The sequence below is a fragment of the Thermobia domestica genome, chromosome 3 (assembly GCF_964235325.1).
Source record: "Thermobia domestica chromosome 3, izTheDome1.hap1.1, whole genome shotgun sequence".
NCBI lineage: Eukaryota > Metazoa > Arthropoda > Insecta > Zygentoma > Lepismatidae > Thermobia > Thermobia domestica.
This window is the reverse complement of record NC_137456.1, coordinates 143957307-143979625: the sequence shown is the minus strand read 5'-3', so window position 1 is coordinate 143979625 and position 22319 is coordinate 143957307. Positions and strand designations below refer to the sequence as shown.

Here is a 22319-nt window from a genome sequence, read left to right as displayed (position 1 = left end):
TTTGACCACTTATACGCTGTCAGTCTCAACAGAATATGTACTTTAGAAGGAAACCAGCCGATAGCCTACCCGTTAGAAACACAATGACCAACTAAGTTAGGAAAAATGAAATTAAATATTTCAATTTTACGTCCCACAGTTGTGCCTGGTAGGCTAAAGGAGATGATAATAATGAGAATCAATGAAATGGTAGAATGAAAATAACGGGGGAAAATGGGGGAACCCCGATGAAACACACACGGTGTTTGTCCACCACAAAGCTCACTTCGCGAACAATTAAATTAGAATAAGCGCACAAATTATATATATATATATATATATATATATATATATATATATATATATATATATATATATATATATATATATAGGGTGTTTCAAAACAACACCGACAACGTTTGGGAGGTGATTCCTGACACCAAGATAAGACAAAGAGTATAGACCATCGTTGATGCACAAACGCTTCCTTTCGGAGTTATAGGCTGCCGAAAACATGAAAAAAAAACTTTAAAGGCCCATAGCTCCAAAACTATGGGACCTACTGTTGTCGGGTCAAGACTTCACTTAGGAACTAGTAAGTGTCCTATCCAAATATCCATGTTTCAGGATCCTGTGGTACTTCCGCAATAATTTTTATAGAGGTAGTTAGAGATTACTTCAAATTAGATACTCGTAGCCAGACTCCCTCCATAAAAATTGCTTCGTGACTTCCTTAGGGTTCTGAAAATGTATTTTTAGATAGCGCACATACTAGTTTTTAAGTGAAATCTTGACCCGACTACGGTAGGTCCCGTAGTTTTGGAGGTATGTGCCTTTAAAGTTCATTTTTTTATGTTTTCGGCAGATTATAACTCCGAAAGGAAGCATTTGTGAACCCACTATGGTCTATACTTTTTGTCTTATCTTGGTGTCAGGAACCACCTCCCAAACGTTGTCGGTGTTGTTTTGAAACACCCTGTGTGTGTATATATAAATTTAGGCAGTTTGAGACGTAACATCATATTCTTTAGCATTTTATAGAGGTGAATGTTGAGAGATGAAATTATAGCTACTAGTGATTGGTCCAAAATGTTATTCTTCATATTACGGTATATGCATCCATTTGCAACTATTGTCTCTATTATGTATGTATGAGACAAATTAGTCAGAATATAATATCAAACTAGCTTGAAAGACTCAATCTCTATAAGACATCCAAATCTTCTTTATCACTTTTTGTGACTCTTTCTTAGTTGCACCTAATTTCGAATTTGTCTACGGTGATTATGCATTTACATATATCCACTAAAATATAACATCATTTACTTTAAGATATTGACCACTTAATTCAGTTAAACACAAAACACTCTACTCCATTACAGTTTTATCTGTCAACTTCTACTCGCACAAGCTCTAACCCAACAACTATTATGAATGTTACATAAATATGTATATCGATCACTTTCTGTCAAACAATTTGTATATTACAAATTATAATATATGTTCTAGATAAAAAAAATCGTAACCTTCCAACTTCGATTCCAATTAAACCGAACTTGAACACATAAAAAGTGAAGTTTTCAAATTCGGAACTTGAAGTTGTAACTGTAACCTAACTAATGACCTAGAAATTTATCCTCAAAAGTCATTAAGAGGTGCCTCACAAAAGAACTGATGTTTGTTGGAGCAGTTTACATCATTCATAATTTTTGAATTATACCCGATTGCACAACAATTTTCATTCCTACCACCGTTTGGTTCACCTTCGTCCCATACCATGTAGTAACCAGACGCCAACATTGGTTCATCTATAACGAAACATGAGAAAAATTAAGTAATCTAAATTAGTGTGTAATTTACTATATACAAATTAAATATTTTCATATAGAACAAAACAAAATGGTATTGAGAAATATGACTACGCGATTCACACATTGACCAGCAACCTTTCCAGCAAATCAGATATGGAGGGATGCCATTTCCTGTGTACCTGGATTGACCATTGACCTAATAACATTACACGAAAACAATATGTACATTGCATTAACAGTACTTCAACATATTAACACTTAGACTGCTGTGTTGCCCAAAACCTTTGTATTATACCAGGGTGTCGGGCAGCTTACCTTGTGGGCACATACAGATGTTTCTGCTCATGCCGAGCCAAAGATGTGTGCACACCGATCACCAAGTTTCTTACGGTACTAGCGGCCTGTAGAAAAATTGGTTTATAAGGACAGTATACACATTGAAAGGGAGTAGTACTTAACTTTTCCACCAGTTAGAAATTATGTTCAAATTTAAAATAGCCTTCCCTCTTGCGAAATAAATGAAAATAAAATAAACTTTTCTTTGGCTCACTACAGATGTACACATTCACACATGTTTGTGATGCATTATATATATATATATATATATATATATATATATATATATATATATAGAGAGAGAGAGAGAGAGAGAGAGAGAGAAAGAGAGAGAGAGAGAGAGAGAGATGGACCAATGAAAAAAATTCCGTAAAGCTAGTGGAATAGAACAAGTCTAATACGAAACTACACTAATATCAAAATGTAAAACTGACCAACAAATAAAAACATGCATCATATAATGACTGAAAATATTGTAAAGATTTTAGACTTCATTCTGTTTCATCCATGCCAGTTTACGAATGAGAATTGATATATTCAATGCACATGAAAAATTACCAGAACATGTATTACGAAGAGTTACAACCTTATTCTGATGTTTATGGGTGAATATCTTTCCATGTTCTTCTGTCATCCTCGTTAAGCACAAAGAGCAGAATCGTCGAATTTCCCTGACAGGACTTTCAATCTTTCCCATGATGTGCAGGTAGTTCACTAGTATTTCCCAAAACTTTGTATAGAAATCTTCTTGTTAATTAGTCATGTATACAGTGAAAGCATTGATAACTGCTATTAGAAGTAGTAATCCAAATGCAACTTTCCTGTACCACTTTACACTTTTGCGTACTGAAGAATCGTATCACAAGTGTCGGTCGGAATAGTCAATCCCTCAATTTACTGGGGTTCTATTTCATTACAACTTACATTTCATTTTTTCCTGGTTACCAGAAGCTGAAGTCTCGACTATATCAACTAAATTTTCAGTTATTATCATCAGGACTCCTCCACATCTTTCCATTTGAGAATGATCACAACTTTGTTGTTTTCCTTTGTTACTATTTCTCCTTTCTTCAGGCAGCTGATTTCACTTCCGGAGGTATTTCCTTCCTGTTGGACCGTAAAATGCCAAGAAGCAAGGGCGCCGACCCTGGGGGTCCCGCCCCCCAAAGCTCATCTAGGCCCCCCTATTGTATTTATGAATATACAATATTGGGCATAATTTGAGTGCAATTTGTCTTAAAATCTTCATATATATGCCTTCTGGATCTGAATGTCCCCCCCAAATTCACAGAGAAATCGGCGCCCTTGCGAAGAAGATTTGTTTATCGTGCCATGAGTGTCTGCACTAAACTAATAGAGTTGTAGAAGATATCGGCAACCAATGTGCAGCCACAGTCAAACAGGGACTCAGAAAGAGACATTACTACTCTCTCTGCAAGATGTGTCCTATCTATGGTGTCCTACTTTCCACAGCACAGTTGAATATTCTGTGTGTATCCTGAAGGAGAACACAGTTTGACCAATTTTATATGGTAACGTTGACGCTTACCATTTATGTCTTGCTCGTAGCTTAGTATACCACGAAGTGTAACCATACTTTTATCAATGACAATGTTCTTACCTGGAGTGTATGTCAACTTAAATTGTTATTGCAGTAACATTTCCAACAACAGCTGAAGCTTGTATAGTTTGCCACCTTTGGAGCCCTTTGTGTTGACAGAAAAATTAATGGTACGCAGCAACAGTTCAAACTTGTTCCTGGACATTATTGCTAACAAAGTCAGTACGATACAGAATGTCCACGGACCAATAGTCAGATATGAATGGCTTCCATTCTAGACCCATCCACATAACAATGGCGACAAATTTCTTCATCCCAAACTATAGCGTCATTAGTTTGCCATATTGCAAAATACATATGATATTATAAGTTTTCCTTTTACATGTTGATTTGAACTACGCAATCAGCTGACGTAGTGCCATTTGAAAAAATATAACTTTAAGTAGATTTGACAACACTCTTAATCTAAATTGTATTGCAGAATATGTCAAATAATGTCCTCTGTCAATATTTGCATGGTACGAAACTTCAACGTTTTGTACTTACTGTATTAGTGTAAAAGTTGCAGGGTGTACCAAGACAAATGATTCACCTTATATATTCAGGGTGTCCCAGACAACATGTTATAAAGCTTGTGGGTAGATTCGTTGGATCAAACTGATTAAGGTTTTTCAATATCCATTGAGTGACTGCGGATTCGTTTTGACATACAAGGTTGCATACTGCGACACACTACTGACATTAGAAAATGGTAAATACAATTCAAAACTGGGATACATTAGTGATAATTTATATTGCAGCAAAGTGCTGTGTATACAATTTTAGTGAAACGGGGGTGATACGGAAGTGTTGCAAATCATGAATAAGATTATATTGTTAAAAAAACAAACACTGTCAGCTTATTACAAATTTAGTGTCCTTCTGTACTGCTGAACAAAATATGAGAAAACAACAGTTCTTTGTTATTAACTATCAAGAATAAAGACGATATCATGGCTTTGCACTTTAACATAAGTTTCGAAGCATATCATACTGATCGGTTTAAACATTAAATATTTGGCTTCAGAAAGCAGCATAATATTTCATCAGTGCGCCTTTAAAAAAAAAAAAAAAAAAAAAGTTGCTATGTGGCAACGTGCCAAGAGAAACAGAAAATGTATTTTCTCCTCATTTTCATTATTAACAGGTGTCATTTTTGTTGCCTTATCACAAGAAAACTGTTAAGAAATCGCATATTGAAATACAAGGGAACATGTAACATGACTTTGTACTCGTATTAGTATATAACACATTCTCTACGAAAATGTCATATAGCAGTTTACGATTTTATATACCTCTTTGAGGTCAACCTTCATGTCAAGTTGTCCTAATCAGACACGTTATAACGTTCTTGTACGAACTGTACTATTCTTCTGCTTGATTATTTAAAGGAAATGAAAATGAACGTAGAAAATTGGCCAGTTTTATTATTATTATTATTATTATTATTATTATTATTATTATTATTATTATTATTATTATTATTATTATTATTATTATTATTATTATTATTTTCCTGTGTCAAGTCTTTGATGTGTTTAATAACTTGACCTGGGATGAGCCAACAGATAAAGAAAGAAGTGACGAATTCTATAACTGTCAAATATTTGCCTTGAATTTTACCTGATTTCCGCTACCAAAACACTCTAGCTTGTTACTAGAGGGGAATACTACCAGGGAAAATCAAAGCATGTGGTTCAGTGGCAGAGTTCGGAGTTTCTTGGATGAATACATAATTTGTTGATAATTTTAAGCACGAATAGCATAGGAAAATTAAGCCAAAAATGGCTCGAAACAAAAAAAAAACATTAGAAAGCAAATTTTCATTTCAACACAGTCTATGGATTCCCCTGATACTCCAGAGAAAAAAAATCCCACTTGGGCAACCACCTAAAATGACGTCATCAATATGTCGGCCACGCAATTAAGACTACTTATGCTTATGCGGTAATATCTCATCACAAAATGAGATACAAACTTCGTTCTGGTGCCAAATTAAAGATAAAGCATTGTATAAGTGATTTCAGCTAATATCGTTCTTAAGTGTTCCCGCCAGTTTTAAATATGGCGATTATCATCTTAAAAATTAATTTTCTCCGTTTCATTTTATTTGTTTTAAAGTAATACATTGCTATGAAACTAAAGATGGAACAACACCTCGAAGTAAACGTTATAAAGTGGAATGTCACCTTTCTAAAGATACCAATATTATTTCTGTATCTTTACAATTAAGCTAACTAATCCATTTTCTGTAGAGCAAGGTGTTGAATTTTCTGCACTTCGATTACGCAAAACGTGTGAGAATATTTTTACAATTAAAGGCGGGAAAACGTTTGGAAAACAAACTTTTAACACATTTTTTTAAACCACAGAGACTTCTGAGAGAATCGTCAAAAATAGCACATGAAGAATCACCTGAAATGACGTCATTAATATGGCGGCCATGCGAATGTATTCATTTATGCTTATACGAAATATCTCATTACAGAACTGATATATGAACTTCGTTCTGGTGCCAAGTGAAAGGTACACGATTCAAAATGACTTCAGTTAATATTGATTTTATGTGTTGCCGCCATTTGAAATATGCCGGGTAATGTCTTCAGCACTTAGATTACGCTAAACATATGCAAATACTTTTAAAGACGATAAACTTTGCAAAGCTAATTTGCATTTGGAGAATTCCTTTGTGCGTCTGTAACTCCATAAAAACTTGCCACAAATAGAAATGGGCAGAGGCATAACATGACAGCATCAATGGGAGCTAAATGATGGCGATGAAAGTTTTTCTACGTAAATTTAAGCAGGCATTTTTATATAATAATAGGGTTGAGTGTGCTCTAGAGATATTTTAAGTCGATGAGTAAATAAATATGATAGTAAATTCATAAATGTTGAAAGACAGTATGGAATCCATCGTTGTCGGTTCACTTTGTATACTCGCCATCTAAACTCCGCCGTGGTCGGTCCCAACCCGTGCTGAGAAAGGGGAAGGAACTCCCTCATTACACACCTGTTACCTGGATGCTTTGTGGCGGGCTGGATGTTTTGAGAGGGAGATAGGTTTGAGTGGTGCTTGGAATCAAGTAACTATCTCGAATGTCCAGCACCCGAGCAGCTTTTCCTCATAGACTGTTCCAACAAGCTGGACAATAACCTACCGGTGGAGGTGAGGCTTAGTCTACCATCCGAAATGGTCGGCTAACTCGTGCCATTGGATACGGAAGAGTACATGTAATCTTATCACGTTCTCAGTGAGATAGGTAACTTCTGCTGCCGCCCCTAACGGCGGAGGTGAGGTTTCGGCTCTTGTTCGAAATCGGCAACTAAGCCGTGTCCTTGGGTCCGGGAGATAAGCCTACGTGATACTCTAGCACGTATGAAAGAGTGAGTAGTTGATATGTTCAGGGGGACGGGTCCAATACCCTACCGGGAGGTTGATGTAGGTACTGCCCTCAAAGAGAGTTTCGTACGTGCTCTGGTGTCCAGGATGGGATAACTACTACCCTAGCGCACACTTGTACCTTAGGGGCGCTGAAGAAGTGGGATCGTTCATTGCAGGTTTTGTTGACTTACTGGGTGCATGGTCTACGACCCTACCAGAAGAGCCGAGGCTCCCAAATTGCCATTGTCTTTAAAGGTAGACAGTTTACATCAGCCATTGGGTCTGGTAATGTATGGTGTAGCTCTGGTAATGGCTGGTAATTAGAGGAAGTTCCTTATTGCTTGAACGACCCTACCGATAGAGGGTGTGGTGGTCTCTCCCAATGGTGGCCTACACGTACCATTGGGTTCAGAATGTAGTTTTTCTATGACGTGTACGTACTGCCTAGACACGTAAAAGATAGGTTGCCCCGTATTGCTTGGACCAGCCTACCAGGGGAGACATGGCTTCCAAATGACAATATCTGTGTTAAACAGACAGTCTACATCAGTCATTGGCTCTGGTAATGTACACTATACCTCTGCCGTAATTAGAGGAAGTCCTGTATTGCTTGGACGACCCTACCAGAAGCGGAGTATCAGATTCTTGCCTGTAGGGGACTGAACGCCGACTGGAGAAAAGTGCCTATCCCAGATATCTGATCCCAGTGAAAGGGAGGGAACTTTGTAAAATATTAACTGGCACTAAACTCAAATGGTGACTTAACACGTACCATGAGATCCGGGATGAGATATGGGAGTATCTCGACGTGTGCGTGTTACCTCTACAAGCGAAGGAGGTTGCCAGTTGCATGTTAGAGGTAGGCAGGGCCGGGAATAAACAAGCCCCCTTGGGCATTGCCTGGGGCTCCCGAATTGGGTTGGACTCTCCCGGGCTGTGGTCTAACCATATGATTCGGTAGCTCATGGGAGCCAATCCCAGGAATCTCGGTAACGGTGAGTATTTGCGGGAGATGAACTTGCTCTGAAATGCACGGGTACCATGCCTGCAGAGCATGGAAGGACTGGCTTGCTAGCATTTCTCTTTTACCAGTAGGTAGAACTTCTGTCGTGCAGTGGACGTATCCCACTCCCTTAGAGAATAGGAGTTACACGTCAAGGTGTCAAGATCGGGGGACAGATCTTGACAGTGCACTATGTGCTCGAGAACTAAGAGTCAGAACGAGGAACTTCGGGCAGGATGCCTTATTTCGCGGAGCCTGTCCATCAAATAGGCCCAATGGCCGCGGACTCGCCCTCCACGCGTGCACGTAAATGTGGATATAGTAGAACACTCGATCCTAATGTTCCAGAAACTGTAAGTGTACAACGATATTGTATATCTATGCGATAAATTACTTCCATTTTCGTACTTTGATTTTGGGTAACGGTGCGTAAAAGTACACAATCTGTTGAGTAGAAGACAAGGAAGAACAGACATAATATGTTGTTGATTCTAAATATAAAGAAATAAGATTTAATCGTAGTAGCTGAAAATCTATGTTGGTTTTAAATGTATAAAATATACTATTAGTTACCGTAACAGCAAATAGTTGTTTAAAGGTTGCTATGACGACCGAAAAAGAAAATTATTATTAATAATGGAGTTGTGAAAAGAATAATAATAAAAGGTAATAGCGAGATATAAGCGACGTGTCTGATTCAAAGTAATTTAATCGTGTTGACAAATTTTAAAATCTACGCGAACTGTGGACTAAATCTAACGTGTAAGAATAACAAATTATAATCGTTACATTTTAGATGGTGGTTTACCGACAAGAACCTTGAGATTAGTTTGAAGTATAGTACAGCAGTCTCAGCATAGTATTGAACACGGAGTATACTTTATTCAGAAGTGGGAAAAGAATTTATAGAAACATAAAAATGAGTGTTTCTGGAAATGAAAATATAAATGAAGAACGTAGTGATGTAGAGCTAACAAGTATGAACTCTTCAACGAACGTGGATTATCTTATAAGACAGCTTGGCCAGCAAATATCTCAGCAACAGCAAAAAATGGATACCAAGCTGGAGCAAATACAACAAAAAAATGGATACCAAGCTAGAGCAAATGTCACTTCTAAAGCAATAAAAAATGGATACTCAGCTAGAGCAAATGTCCCACCAAAGAACTCGATCCATAAAACATCAACTAACACAATAGGTGGATGCTAAGTTTGAGCAAACAAACCAACAAATACATTCCAAATTAGGACAAACAGATTACAAGATGGAGCAGATTTTACATCGATCTACTGATGTACACAGTTCGGTAGAAGTTGTGGAAACTGTAGTTAATGAGCATACTACTCAAATCAGGGAATTGCAAGAAGTAAATGAGAAAAAAGAGAAATTTAATACTCGAAATAGTGATCGAGTTCCGGCTATCAGCAGTGAACCTACTCCATATGAATCCAGAGCAGTAGTGGAAGATAGTAATTCATCGGAAGGATATTCAGAACAGGATGTTAGTAAAGCTAGTATAGAGAGAAATGGAAGAAGAAATCATTCATCTCACCGCCTTAGACACATTCCCGTAAATTCCAAGCATTGTAACCATACTAATAAATGTAATCATTTTCGAATCAGTGAAGTTAGATCTCTAACAAAATTAAAGGGAAAAACAGATGACATCCCGGCCAGCACATTCCTAGTAAAGTTTGAGGAAGAATGTGATTTAATTGCAATAGACCGATCTAATTTTTTGAAAATTCTGCCTCATGTTTTATTTCCACGGTGTTCCGTATGGTTCAAAGCCATCAGAAGTAATTTACGTAATAATTTAGATTTTAAAAATGCTTTACTTTCCAATTTTGAAAATTTTATCATGTTGGCCAATAGAGACGCCTTAGTTCAAAATAGGCATTATAACCCAAAATTGGATAAGAGTCTCACTGATTTTATAATATCCGTGTATTATGAATTGAAGTTAATTAATCCATAGCAACAGTAATCAAGAGTAATAATATCAATTCGAATGTTGTCACCTTTTAAGTTGCAACAAATGTTGATTTCTGCACAATGAGTTAATTTCAATCGCCTTATTATGATAGTGCAAAAGTTTGAAAGTCAATCTATGTTACAGGCTGATGATAATCGAAATCAAGCCAATAATAATTGTAATCAAGTTAGTTATGTACCTGTTCGCAACGTCAATGTCAGAGAAGGTGTTCTTAATGCGAGAAATAATAATAGATTTTATTGCAACGAGAATAGAACTGAACTCATTTATAGGTGAAACAGGAACAATAATCGTAATACATTTAGGAACCAAGCGAATAATAATTTTAACTTTTCACGAAATGGATTTCATACTAGATTCATAGGTGGCAGGAATTCTCAAAATAGAAATGCGGATACCGTTGAAGTACATAATAGGCAGGACCGTATACATGATTGTGGCGTGCAATGTAACTTAACCAAAATATTTGGCAACGTAACTTAAGCTAACGTGGCGTCCGAGAAAATACATTCAATTGATTTTTGTTTTATTTCACTTTAGATGCCGTAATGATTTCATTTGTAATGCGTACTTTGTTTGAATTCTGCACGGATAATATAAATTAATTGTACATTTTAGATGTTCAGAAGTTTTATCCAAGATTAACATAATGTTGAATTTTCAGATTGACTCTTAATATAATAATTCCTTTACTTATATTAATTCTTGTTATGATATTGAATATATTGTTTCACTTTCATTATTGTTATAATTTCTTTGTAATTCCTACTTCTGAATTTTATGCTATTTACATCTATGCATCGATACAAATATTGTTTATTAAAGCTATGTTAATTATGCCCAAATAGAAAAAATAAGTTATATAGTATGTCAGCATATAATGAGTTGATTCTTCAATGAGCTACCATAATATTGATTTAAAGAATCTATTTTAGGACTTAAATAATTAACAATTTGATCGTTTCTTTTTAATTAGTCCTCTTCGTCGATAACTTTATACAATTAAAATAAAATTAATTGTTAAATGAATATAAGAATGAGATAAAATGAAATTAATATATGTATATTGTAATTTTTATATATATATACGAGGGCTATTCGAAAAGTAATGTAACCATATATGTAAAATTATGTAACGTTCCAGGATTCGTTCTTAAATTATAACAGATTCAAGAAGTCATCGTCGGGAGCCATATATACAACGATATTGTATATCTATGCGATAAATTACTTCCATTTTCGTACTTTGATTTTGGGTAACGGTGCGTAAAAGTACACAATCTGTTGAGTAGAAGACAAGGAAGAACAGACATAATATGTTGTTGATTCTAAATATAAAGAAATAAGATTTAATCGTAGTAGCTGAAAATCTATGTTGGTTTTAAATGTATAAAGTGTACTATTAGTTACTGTAACAGCAAATAGTTGTTTAAAGGTTGCTGTGACGACCGAAGAAGAAAATTATTATTATTAATGGAGTTGTGAAAAGAATAATAATAAAAGGTAAGAGCGATATAAGCAACGTGTCTGATTCAAAGTAATTTAATCGTGTTTACAAATTTTAAAATCACGCGAACTGTATTTTTCCATATATCTGATAGTTTCATAGTAATGTACTTTAAAACAAATAAAATCAAACGGAGAAAATTAATGTTTATGATAATAATCGTCATATTTACAAATGACTGGAACACTTAAGAACAATATTAGCTGAAATCACTTATACAATGCTTTATCTTCAATTTGGCGCCAGAACGAAGTTTGTACCTCAGTTCTGTAATTAGATATTACCGCATAAGCATAAGTAGTCGTAGTTGCGTGGCCGCCATATTGATGACGTCATTTCAGGCGGTTCCCCAAGTGGGATATTTTTATTTTTCTGTGAAGTTTGAGGGGAGTCCATGGAATATGTTAAAATGAAAATTTGCTTTCTAATACTTTTTCCGTCTCTAACCGTAATATGCCTATACTAGAAGGAGCTCATCGAGTTTATATCAAGGCCAACTGGAACATTATTGTCTTTTAGAATGTAATCGGATACATTTTTCGAGAAAAATTCACAATAAGTGCTGGGAAAGTGGCGAAGTTTTAGAGCGTTCGAGTTTGGTACAATAGATACTTGATTTGGTATTAGTTTTAAGCACGATGGAGCTCGACCAGAGGAGTCCCCATAGAACACTGTTGTCTTTTAGAACATCGGTGTACCAGGAACCATGGAAATAAGTGAGGAAAATGAGACCATGAGAGTTAAGTGGTAGAGTGTTCTGCTTACGTAAGAGGCATTCTTCATTTGATGTTAGCTAGAAGCACAAGGGACGAGTTCGGGCAAGGCCCATTGGAACCCTGTAGTTTCTTCAAGTACCGTTGGTCCAAGGCTGTGGGGAAAGTGGCCATGGTGGCTAAGTGGTAGAATGTTTAGCCCTGGAAGGATGTTAGTTTAAGCGCAAAGGATCTCAACAGGATGAGGGTAAGTTCAACTAGAACACTACTGTTTGGTAAAATTCTAATGAACAAGGAGTCATGAGTAAAAGTGTAGCAAATTATATAAACATAAGCTCAGAAGTAGAAAAGGAAGTTCTTGTTCCACTGAAGTTCAAGGAGGAATATATAAAGTAGATGTTTATAATTTCTGATTAAGACTTCACATTGAAAATTTTAAATCCATTTACCAATAGCAGAAAATGACGTCAGAAGTAGAGAAAACAGTTCATTTCCCTTAATTTGAAGACTGAGTTTGGCAGTAAAGTGCTAGGGTAAGCACATACAGAGTTATTACAGTAGCGAGCCCTTCTGATTGGAGAAATTTATACAATAAATATTCATGGTGTGTGTTCGGTGTTTTAATAGGAATTGATAGAAAAAATAGCTGAAAATTAGTTAATCTTTACAGCTATCCTTTGGCTTAGAATTACTAAAACTTGGCCTTGCTTATAGAATAAAATATATAATGAACACTTCTTCGAAATTTCCCTACCATAGAGCGAGAAAAGGTTTCCACTCTCTTATATGTTTAATTTTGTAAAGTTCCATCTAATATGTAATCAAGAATTGTAGGAGTACATTTATAATTGAGAATTTTTAGTCTTTATGCAAACGATTTCAGAAATATGGTCAACGACGAAAGAGGTGGAAATCCTCTTCCCTTTCATATTAGAGTTACATTTCGTGAAACTCCGTTTCATCCTCAGCCTAGGGTTCAAGGACATTTATACAAATGTCAAGTTCCTATCTGTACGCCTCGACGTTTCGGAGGTCTGATGAACAATGTAAAGTGTATTTAAGCATCCCCTTCTCCCCCTATGACAAGGATCTTATAAAATAGAGGATCTGCCCTTACAACAAAATCTTGAAGCCATACGTCTCAGTTTCGAAACCCCTACTCTGCCAACTCCGCCCAATAGGATCGCAATGTTTTGAGCCAACAATCATGGCGGAAACGAAAGTAGCCAATCAGACGATGGCCGAAACGAAAGTAGCCAATCAGATGTGCCGATGCTCAGTTGTTTTTTGGCTTCATTGATTTAATAGGATGACGATACATATGGGCAGATCCTTTATTTATGACATCCTTGCTCTATGGAGTCGTATTTAACTCCATCTCAAATAAAACTAAGCCTTATCCTGATGCTAGGCTTCAAGGAAGTTGCTCAATTTTTATTTGGACTCTTTTTATTTAAAAAAAAATCTGGTGCATTTATGCAAGATTATCTTTTATTGTCGTTACAGCAAATGATGCTGAAACAGAAATTTCAACCCATACATTGTGCATAACCTCTCAAGTTGAAATGTTTAGAGTCATTTGAAGCCACGTCATTTGCATCCATGAAGAAAATTCCTGCTGAATACGTCAGATGTGGCCATAGAAGGTTATGTGCAAAAATACATAAAAAGACGAATTATTTGCTGCCGCTTGGAACTGTTAGGTTCAATTCAACTCTATTCGTTTCCAGGGGTAAAAGTGAGGGGTAACGCGGGAGGACGCCGTCCATCCACTTCAAGAAAAATATTTATGGCGTCCCTCCACTTCTTAAAAAAATACAATGGGCAAAGATAGGCACGAGGGACGGCGATACGTCATGTGCCGTCCTACCTTTTCAGATCTTCTTTTACGCTTGTTCGTTTCATTATGAATTCACTTAAGTTGAATGCACTTTTTCTCTAATAAGAAAGTAAAAGATAACTTTAAGAGGAATGTTAAAATACCGAACTTTAAAAAAATGCTTTTTTTCGGCTGTACATAATATACAACATACAGTGGTTTACTGCTCAAGTGTAAACAATCCAAGGAAAATCTCAACTAAACTGCTCATGTAACGGTATCATTTTACCCCCGGGACAGGTTTACCCCCGGTAAAACTGTACTAGGGTGTAAAGATATCCCGGCTATAACGCGGGACCAGATTACCCCCGGGATCAGATTACCCCCCAAATAAAACACAAGAAAATGAAGTAATACTCGAAATATTGTACCATATTTAAGTTAAACACCTTACAACACTAATTAATTGCCCCACCACTTTAGTCCTTTCTCTAATTATACCCCTCCCACAAGAAAAGCGGCAAAATTGCACTCACAAAGGAAAAATCAACGCTATTACTGCTGGTTTCACTTAAAGCGTATCTAAGACATTAAAACATATACCTCAATACTAACAATTGTCAGAACACGAAATTCAGCAATTAACATGGGAAATAATGGAGGGGGGGGGTAATCGTGTCCCGGGATCAGATTACCCCCCTTAAAAAACAAGCAAATCAAGTGATATTCGAAATGTTGTTCCATATTTAAGTTAAACACCTTACAACACTAATTAATTGCCCCACCACTTTAGTCCTTTCTCTAATTATACCCCTCCCACAAGAAAAGCGGCAAAATAGCACTCACAAAGGAAAAATCGACGCTATTAATGCTAGTTTCACTTAAAGCGTATCTATGGCATTAGTACATATACCTCTATACAAACAATTGTCAGAACACGAAATTCAGCAATTAACATAGGAAATAATGGAGGGGGGTAATCGTGTCCCGGGATCAGATTACCCCCCCTAAAAAAACAAACAAATCAAGTGATATTCGAAATGTTGTTCCATATTTAAGTTAAACACCTTACAACACTAATTAATTGCCCCACCACTTTAGTCCTTTCTCTAATTATACCCCTCCCACAAGAAAAGCGGCAAAATAGCACTCACAAAGGAAAAATCGACGCTATTAATGCTGGTTTCACTTAAAGCGTATCTAAGACATTAAAACATATACCTCAATACTAACAATTGTCAGAACACGAAATTCAGCAATTAACATAGGAAATAATGGAGGGGGGTAATCGTGTCCCGGGATCAGATTACCCCCCCCCTAAAAAAACAAGCAAATCAAGTGATATTCGAAATGTTGTTCCATATTTAAGTTAAACACCTTACAACACTAATTAATTGCCCCACCACTTTAGTCCTTTCTCTAATTATACCCCTCCCACAAGAAAAGCGGCAAAATAGCACTCACAAAGGAAAAATCGACGCTATTAATGCTGGTTTCACTTAAAGCGTATCTAAGGCATTAGTACATATACCTCTATACTAACGATTGTCAGAACACCAAATTGAGCAATTAACATAGGAAATAATGGAGGGGTAATCGTGTCCCGGGATCAGATTACATCCATATAAAAACAAGCAAATCAAGTGATATTCGAAATGTTGTTCTATATTAAGCTAAACATCTTACAACACTAACTAGTTGAATATTACAAGGGATACATTGCAAGAAACGTAGCACTGATTCCATTTGTTCAATTTGCATTATCAAATAAAATGTTGAAATCACTGTCCTAAGCATCAAAATCAGAAAGTGTTATTTCCACCTTGCTATATTCGAGCTAGTGATGGGCGAAAAACCGGAAAAATATCTTTAGGTTTTTCCCTGAGTTTAAAGCCGGTTTTCCCCCATTTCGGGAAAATATAGGGTTTTTTTTTATATAACGACGAGAAAAAAAATATATTTTTATGTATAATTATTTTTGTTTATAAGTGTAGCTATCTCTCTTGACATAGAGAAAATTGCATGTTCTCTCGCAATATAATAATACAGTTCTCATAAGTTTTACTATTATATGAGGTGGTACATGAGTTTTTATGTCTGATGTTACCCCAACATGTTTTGCATTAGTTCTTAAGAAAATCCGTAGATATTTGTGCAGAAATGAAGAATATGTTTCCTTTTCTGGTCATCTCCGACAATCCAAACTTACAGACAACTTGAAGATGTCTGAAGAAAAGATTAACAGAGGAAAGAGATTAAAAAGAGTGGATACTACTAGATAAACAAATAAAAACGATGCTTTAAGAACTGTGTTGTCCTGTTTTGATGTGATACAAATTCTTTACAATCCGAGTATAGACATAGATCCATATGGCTATACAAAAGCTACATGTAAACGTTTGCTCAAACAACTTATTATGATGTTGTTGGTGCAGTGCATATCTCTACTAAGATATTTAAAGTTCTTAAACCTGTGATGGTTTGTCTTCAAGGCACAACAGTTGATTATAGAATAGTTTATTCAGTGATTGATGGATTGAAAAAAGAAGCTTAGATCACTAAGTAATAATGAATCGTGGAATAATATATGTTCAAAAATAGATACATTTGGTGAAAAAATAATATCTCCAGCATTGGTACTGTATATTAACAATTGTCGGAATACTAAATTCAGTAATAAACATAAGAAGTAATGAAGGGGGTAATCGTGTCCCTGGATCAGATTACCCCATATAAAAAAAACAAGCAAATCAAGTGATATTCGAAACGTTGTTCCGTATAAAGTTAAATACCTCAGAACAGTAATTAGTTCGTCCACCGGTTTAGTCCTTTCTCTTACTATAACCCTCCCCCAAACAAGAAGGGGCATAATAGCACTCACAAGGGAAAAATCAACGTGATTAGTGAAGGGTTCTTTTAACGCATATCTCCAACATTAGTGCTCATAAATGTATACTAACAATGCGGAAGAGTAAATTCGGTAATCAACATAGGAAATAATGAAGTTGGGTTTCCTGGTCCCGGGATCGAATTATGCCACACAAAACGTAATCAAATAAAGTGATATTCGAAATGTTGTTCTCTGCTAAGTTAAACACCTCGAGACAGTAATCAGTTTACTCGACGCTTTATTCCTTTGTCTCATTATATTCCTAAGAATTATTTTCTTAAATTTGAGCTATGTATATTTACTATTAATTAATTGAGTAATTCTAGATTAATCTGGTTGTACATTTTAATTTTGGTTCTTACGTCATATCCTTAAATTATTTCTACTGGGTGTAAAAATATTCAACTACAAACTTCGGAAGGTGACTCTTTATATCAAATGAAGTAAAGAAGTTGTAATAAAATGGGTCGAGAAACTCCTCCTTTCATTATAACCTGCCAAAAATTAGCAAAAAAGAGAAGATTGTAAAACACCCTAGCTTGAAACTTATGGGATCTGTCGCAAACACTTGAAGGAATTAGACAGGGATTAGTAAGCGCTCTATTTAAATAACGATATATCACAACCTCCCAATACTGGCGTAACGATTTGTAGAATACACTTTTCAGTACTAACTGAGTGCTTTTCTTGTGTGTACCAGAATATTATAAAACGAATTTTGTGATAGAGCGTGCACTCGTTTTTGTCTAATTCCTTAAACTGCTTGCGATATTTCCCATAGCTTTCAATCTAGGACGTTCTACAAGTAAATTTTTGTGAGTTTTTAGAGGATTATAACTTTGAATGGAAGCGTTTCCGAAGGAAGGAGACGCATGTTGATTAGATTTTTTTTTTTTTGTTTGATATAAGGAATCGCCTGATTCGCTGTATAAGTTGTAAATTATTTCTGTTAATAGTAAATAGATTGATATTGGTTCACAATTACTGGGATCAGCGTTTGTACTTTTAATATATGACTGGTTTTAATACAGTAATCTCATACCCATCAGGAAGTTCGTATGTTCCTAAGCTTAGGTTAAAGATGTGGAAGAGTTTTAATATATATTATGCTTTATGTGTTTTAATAAGCTTGTCGATAACCTATCTACATCAAATGCCACTTTTGTAGTAAATTCATTTATAAAGCTTTCAGTAATTGCAGTTAAAATATGCAGTTAGCCATTTTAGTTCGTAACCTTAAATTTAAAAAAAATATTTTATCATTTTTCTCTATGGTAACTACTTTCTATTAACACTGAACCAACGTTCATTAAGTGTTTCGACTACTAACATAAGATTATGTGTATACTTTACCAAACTCCTTTTAGTGTGTAATTAATCTGATTCTACATGTTTCTTTCCAGTTTTATCTATAATGTCGATTATTATCTTCCTTATTTTGCTGTTGTTGCTTTTAATTTCTGTCAAGTAGCAATTTTCTAAAACTTCTTTTATTATTCATGTAAGTTAACACTATATATACTGTAAAATTCTTGAAATTCTAAATAATTTTGGTTCTTTATTACAAAACGATCTTTTCCGGAATAACATTCAGTTGCATTTTTGTTATCCATGGTTTTATTTTGCTATTTTTACAATTTTTATTTGCACCATTAGCACAAGAATTACTTAAGCTGCTTTTCAGTATTTGAATGAAATTTGAATTTGCAGTATTTACACAAATACTCTGCATAACTTGTTCTCAATCCATTTTTTAAGTATTCATTTAATACAGTATAATCTATAGTACATGTTTGATATGATATCTGCCCGTCTTTTGCATTGTAATTGAAACACTTATATTTGAGAAAGTGGTCAGTTAATCTTGTGTGCAATAACAGCTGATATAATATTCAGAGGTCCTTGGAATTTTTTAAAATGAATTTTACATGTCTTTGTGTACTATGTAAGTAGTGTGTATACATTAATATAACCATGATTGTATAGTATGTTCAAATACATTTTTATGCTTTCACAGTGTGTTTAACTGTCTATAGAAAATGTACGAGGTCCTTAGTGAGTGAGTGAGTGAGTGGCTGATCTACGCAAGGCAAAACTGGTTATATTTGAGAAAGTGGTCAGTTAATCTTGTGTGCAATAACAGCTGATATAATATTCAGAGGTCCTTTGAATTTTTTAAAATGAATTTTACATGTCTTTGTGTACAATAACACACAACAATCGTACAATCGTAAGTGTAACTTGAGATTTGGATAGTACATAGCAGTGGCGTAAAGAAGGGGGGCCCGGAGGGGCCGGGCCACTCCCAAAGAGGTCCGACAATGTACTTTCGTATTTTGATATTTGTAATTTTTTATATATTTTTATGTTTATATATTTTTTGTTTGTAATTTTTCTATATGTACCTATAACAGTACTTGCCCCCCCTCCAAACACCCATCCTGGCTACGCTACTGGTACACAGCATTTGAGATGAAGCGTACCACGAAAGAAGAGGTTTCTGGAAATTCGACGGGGAAGGTGGGATGGTTGATGGGGTGTCAAGTATTTGAAAAATATGATCCGATCTCCGAATTCCTTAAGGTTAGGGACTTGAAATTTGTAACTTGGATATCTGTTTTCAAATAATTTGACACTCGTCTCAGCATTTCTTGACACTTACTAGAAAGTAGGAAAAGAGGTGGAGAAAAGATGAGAACTATACACTGTAAAAATCGTTGTGTTATTTCAACGACATGCCTATGTGTTAACGCGATTGTGTTAAAATATAACACAAACAAGTGGTTAGAACAACTAACTCTCCATTCGGAGTTGTGTGTCAAACGCCGGTAGTTGAAATGACACACAACCTGTGTGTTAAATTAACACAAGTGTAGAATCTTCGCTGTTGTTTTCTGCGTGAGTGCCGTATTTAATTATAAAGGCTTATGAATTGAAGCTACAGACAAACACAGTAGAAAGAAATACTTAAACAAATCCAGGTATACATGGCGGGCAGAGTTTAGACTATCTTATTCCGAACGGTTATCGTCGAATATACACGGCTTAAAGGAGCACTCTGATTAGCCAAATTCAAAAGACCTCAACAATTTATCCCTCTACAAGCGACGTTTTCTTCATCGCTTCCCGTGGCCAAGTCGGAAGAGCACGTAGCTAGTTATCGAAAGGTTGGTGGATCGCGCCCTTCCCACACCACTGCAATATATTTTTACTTGTTTAAATGTTTTTTTTTTTTAGACTACTCATAATGTAAACACATTACGCATATAGGCGATTTAACATATTTTGAGGGAGTAATTTTGTGGTTCATTAACGCTTACGGCACGGCTCAACACCGGTTATGTGTTAAAGACGTAACACATCCCATGTGTTAAATGCCAACACCGCGGGGTATGTGTTGAACTAACACCGCATAGTGATAGTCACGCTGGAACCACTGCCATGTGTTAAAATTGACTTGAATTAACACAACCAATTTTTACTGTGTAATTATTATAATTAGACTTTAATATCTTGGGGATGGGGATTAGAATTATTATAATGAAATCTCGATATGTCGGAATTTGTGAAGTTTAGAAACACGTAATTTGATATTTCGATTCCTGATTTAAAATTATTTGATACGTATTTCACCGTTTTTGATATGTGTCCTAGAAAGGAAGAAAAGGAGGAGGAAAGGATAAGGACTATAATTATTGTAATAAGATGTTTATATCTTGGGATCCCGTAAGGTAAAGGACATGAAGATTCTTATTTGAACTGCTTAGAAGTTTATGAAGTGCGAGGCCGTAGGCCGAACAAATGTAGAATTTGAGGTTAAATTGGGGGTGCCGGTCCCTGGTACACTCATGTCCAAAATTATTGTCGCATGCCTCTATAAATATGTTGTTGTGGGAATATTATTTGGTAAGGAATTCGCCCATTATTTCTTGTAATGTTGGTAGGTGAATAATCGGAAAAGACATGTATGTGGCAAATTGCATGTCAAAAGAATAGTAAATAAGAACAATAAAACGAAAATAAAACTTTCTTGTCCATTTACCAATATTTTGTATTACTCATTCTAATTTTCGTATTTATAATTATTTTCCTATGAACTTTACCAAAAATATACATTTCCCGATTATAAACATAGTAATAGTATCAAAAGTACCCTGCTAAATCATTATCAAATTGTATTCTTACAAGAAGACAGTTATAGATATGCGACAATCAGTTTGGACATGAATGTACATGAGTTAAAATTTGGTATATTATAGAATTCCGAAAGGTTAGAGACATGAAAGTTGGTATTTCAATGAGGGGCGAAGCGGTAGGTCGAGCAAAATTATAGGCGTCTGGAGGCAAACCCCCTAACCAAATGAAGGGTTTTGTATATATATGACTATTTGTGTCAGCTATAAACAATAATCATTATGAAGACTATCATATAGTGATTGTAAAAATATTTTTCCATCCATACTTGAAATCCAATATAGCTGCTATATTGCAATCCTCTGCATTGTTGAAATATAACTGAACGCCACTAGCGCCAACAAGATTTAATTCTGTTACCTTGTTCATAGCAGCTTGCTCATTAGAAATAGGTCCATCAGGTAGGTATCCAGTACTTTTACAGTACTGTTTTCATCCTCCGGAATTGTAAGTCTTTCCCCGGAGTAAATCTGAAACCACCTTTTATTGAAACCGGAGGTTGTAGTGAATTTGAACCACTTTTGGTTTTAGTAGAAAGTTGCGGGTGAAATTGAAATATATTCTTGAGGCGCTTAATTGGTTGGAGAAAACTACTTCTCTCTCTCTATCACCGTTTTTGTTGTATGGTGATCAATGTTAAAACCGGAGATGGTTTGTTTCAACCACTTCCGGCTTGAATACATGGTTCTGATAACAAACGAGTTTTAACATTTGATCCTTTATATTTAGGATAAAATTGGTGATGATCCATCAAGTAGCTCTCGAGATGTGCTCTTGCTATATGTTACAGTTTCTATTGTTTTGAGATAAGTATTGAAACCAGAATTGGGGTTAATTTCTACCACTTCCAGTTTTAGTTCAAGATTAACGAATTAGATGAAAGCTATTCCTTGAGACGCTTAATGGACTGGAGAAAAACGCTTCTTTCTTTTACCGTTTCTGCTCTATGTAATTCCATTTTTATTGAAACCGGAAATTATAGGGAATTTGAACCACTTTCGGTTTTAGTAGAAAAATGTGGATGGACCTGAGGCGCTTAATCGATTGCAGAAAACCACATCTCATTATCTATTTACCGTTTTTGT

At 35.5% G+C, this 22319-nt stretch overlaps 1 protein-coding gene across 2 annotated transcripts in view; it reads right to left on the bottom strand.

Moving 5' to 3' along the window:
• Nucleotides 1–380: 380 nt before the first annotated feature.
• LOC145681522 (hemolymph lipopolysaccharide-binding protein-like) overlaps nucleotides 381–22319 on the bottom strand; it is a 77903-nt gene continuing 55964 nt past the window's right edge. For both annotated transcript variants that reach the window (XM_081753166.1, XM_081753167.1), the window contains exon 4: nucleotides 381–1787. In XM_081753166.1, coding sequence (XP_081609292.1) covers nucleotides 1618–1787 — 170 coding nt within the window. In that variant the 3' untranslated portion in view covers nucleotides 381–1617. The remainder of the gene's footprint in view (nucleotides 1788–22319) is intronic.